General features: G+C 49.2%; 1 protein-coding gene across 1 annotated transcript; it reads left to right on the top strand.

Moving 5' to 3' along the window:
• The first annotated feature begins 234 nt into the window (after positions 1–234).
• Positions 235–2,943, top strand: LOC123113676 (60S ribosomal protein L4-1). The gene is made up of 2 exons (XM_044534979.1): positions 235–1,418; positions 2,564–2,943. Exons 1-2 carry the CDS (start codon positions 318–320, stop codon positions 2,675–2,677), a joined length of 1,215 nt encoding a protein of 404 aa, XP_044390914.1. The 5' UTR covers positions 235–317; the 3' UTR covers positions 2,678–2,943.
• The last annotated feature ends 208 nt before the right edge of the window (positions 2,944–3,151 follow it).

Below are 3,151 nucleotides of genomic sequence, written 5' to 3'. Positions count from 1 at the left end.
TTTGAAGACTGTCCAATTTTGTGTTATTCGTGAAAGAAACAGTTTTACACCCAACCTGACGAAACAGTGCAAACAGTAGAAACAATCTCCTTTAGATTATCTCGCTCAAGTTAACGTGCACGCATAGCCAAAACGAATCAATTCGTTCAAACACGTGCACCACTAAGCCCACGAGCGCGGCCCACTAAGCCCACGAACTAGGGTCTGTATGCGAAACCCCAGCAACTCGAAGCAGAACGCGTCACATATAAACTCCCACCTCCCCTCGCCCTCTCCAGCCTCTCCCCCTCCCCGCCGCCGCCGCCGCCGCCGTCGCCATGGCTACCACCGCGCGCCCGCTCGTCTCCGTCAAGGCCCTGGACGGGGACATGGCCACCGACGCGGCCGGCGTCCCGATGCCGCACGTCATGAAGGCGCCGATCCGCCCCGACGTCATCACCTTCGTCCACAGGCTCCTCTCCTGCAACAGCCGCCAGCCCTACGCCGTCTCCCGGAAGGCCGGTCACCAGACCTCGGCCGAGTCCTGGGGCACGGGCCGAGCCGTCTCGCGTATCCCGCGTGTCGGCGGCGGCGGCACCCACCGCGCCGGCCAGGGAGCCTTCGGCAACATGTGCCGTGGCGGGCGCATGTTCGCGCCCACCCGGATCTGGCGCAAGTGGCACCGCCGCGTCAACGTCCGCCTCCGCCGCGTCGCCGTCGCCTCCGCCCTCGCCGCCACCGCCGTCCCCGCCATCGTCACCGCCCGCGGCCACCGCATCGAGTCCGTCCCCGAGTTCCCGCTCGTCGTCTCCGACTCGGCCGAGGGCATCGAGAAGACCGCCCAGGCCATCAAGGTCCTCAAGCAGCTGGGCGCCTACGCCGACGCCGAGAAGGCCAAGGAGTCCGTCGGCATCCGCCCCGGCAAGGGTAAGATGCGCAACCGCAGGTACATCAACCGCAAGGGGCCCCTCATCGTCTACGGCACCGAGGGCTCCAAGATCGTCAAGGCCTTCCGCAACCTCCCCGGTGTGGATGTTGCCAACGTCGAGCGCCTCAACCTGCTCGACCTTGCCCCTGGTGGCCACCTCGGCCGGTTTGTGATCTGGACCGAGTCTGCCTTCAAGAAGCTGGACGAGGTGTACGGCTCCTTTGAGGCGTCTTCCTCAAAGAAGAAGGGCTTCGTTCTCCCCAGGCCCAAGATGACCAATGCTGACCTTGGCCGCCTCATCAACTCTGATGAGGTCCAGTCTGTGGTGAAGCCCATCAACAAGGAGGTCAAGCGCAGGGAGGCCAGGAAGAACCCTCTGAAGAATGCTGCTGCCGTGCTCAAGCTCAACCCCTACTTTGGAACTGCCCGCAGGATGGCGGTTCTTGCTGAGGCAGCCCGTGTCAAGGCCAGGAAGGAAAAGATCAACTCCAAGAGGACCAAGCTCAGCGCGGTATGCTACCCCCCCTTCCCTTTGCCATCTGTTTCATATCTTCTTACACATGATGACAGATAGCTTATAATCCTTCAGTATTTGTTGAATGTTCGTACTAAGCTTTTAGTAAGTCTTTATGTATAGTGGTATGTAGCATGACTTGAATTCTGGAATGCCTGTATTGTGCATGGTGATTTCAGTTTATGATGATAACAATTCTGCACATTTCCATATGTTTGAACTGTTGTATGGAATGCCTGATTCATCGATAGGTTATGATTAGTTAGTTTATGATGATAACAATTCTGGAATGCCTGATTCATCAATAGGTTCTGATCAGTTTATGATGATAACTATTCTGGAATACCTGATTCAGCAGTAGGTTCTGATTATATGTAAGCTGATTGTCATTTGCTAATTGCATGCCTAAAACCTGATATTATCTAGATAATTCAACTTTATGATGCTTGCTATTCAAAGTGCCTTGTGGTTGTACGCTTGTACTGTTCTATATGGAGCAAGCACACTAATTTTGTTTTCTTTACATAGACTCGTAGTGTGTTTCTGTGTACTTCAGTTTGTAGTTGCATGTCTAAACTTCTGTATCCATAATGAAGGTGCCTGTCTTGATTTGTTAGTTTCTCTCGAGTATATTTGTTTTGTTAGCCTGATTCATCAGTATGGATGATTGTGATGCTCTAAGATGCATACATTCTTTATCTAAAGGAAAACCATGTGCAATTTCTTTGATGGCATGCCATACTGAATTCTGAAGTATCCAATGCCATTGTTTTTTGCTCGTTTTATGCTAATTTATCTCAGTTTGTCTTGAAGCTTGATTGCCTTTTTTACTTGTCTTGTTTCATTAGCACTGAATCTTCCTGAAGGACATGAACTGCTTGGTTTTGCTGTACTGAAAATCTGAGGCAGAATTGTTTAACATTAATCATGACTGCATTTGAAACTCCAAGAGTAGGAAATTGTATGTGATCAATGTTATTGCTGGTTAATTAATAGCATTTCTTTTCATGTTTGGGTGCTTGGGATGCTGTCGTTTTTCTGTTGCCCTTTCAAAAGTTGTCTGATATCTGATGTTTAAATTCCACATCCTGCATCTATTATATGTTATTCTCATACTGACGAAGGAACACTTGTTGTTGTAGGAGGAGGCATCTAAGATCAAGGCTGCAGGGAAGGCCTGGTACCAGACCATGATCTCTGACAGCGACTACACTGAGTTCGACGTCTTCTCCAAGTGGCTCGGCGTCAGCCAGTGATCGTCTAGTTGAAGTAGTAGCAGTCTATCGTCCTACCTTAAGAGACCCTAAAGTATGATCTTGTGTCATGTTATCGTTTATCCGGAGTCTGAGACATCTTATGCTGTTTTGGCAGCTGTTTATCTCGAGTGTTTTATCTATGGACGCATTTTGGGAGACATGTTATATGGCATGCTTTATCGTCGTCGAGTTCTTAGTTCAGATTTTGAGTCGTGTTTTTCATATATACTTTGTTATGAATGCGAAATAATTTTTGGCATTGTGAAGTTTTGTGGTTGGCATACCCACAGTTTCTTCCTTGCACGGCTTGTTATGAATTTCTTTGCAACATTTTTAGTCTACCGCATAGACGTTCAAGAGACACTGCTTTATCATTGTTGATTTTGTTGTGTGATAATGTGCCACTTGCAGGTTGTGTTTTCTCCCCGCTTAAAACCTGATCGTGTTGCTACTAGCAGATGTATAAAATAATTA

Source organism: Triticum aestivum, chromosome 5B (assembly GCF_018294505.1).
Source record: "Triticum aestivum cultivar Chinese Spring chromosome 5B, IWGSC CS RefSeq v2.1, whole genome shotgun sequence".
Classification (NCBI taxonomy): Eukaryota; Viridiplantae; Streptophyta; class Magnoliopsida; order Poales; family Poaceae; genus Triticum; species Triticum aestivum.
This window is presented reverse-complemented; position numbering and strand designations above follow the sequence as displayed.

Coding starts and splice junctions, on each gene's coding strand:
- LOC123113676 (XM_044534979.1), top strand. CDS start 318: ATGGCTACCACCGCGCGCCCGCTCGTCTCCGTCAAGGCCCTGGACGGG. Junction 1,419..2,563: donor AGAGGACCAAGCTCAGCGCG/GTATGCTACCCC, acceptor TTGTTGTTGTAG/GAGGAGGCATCTAAGATCAA.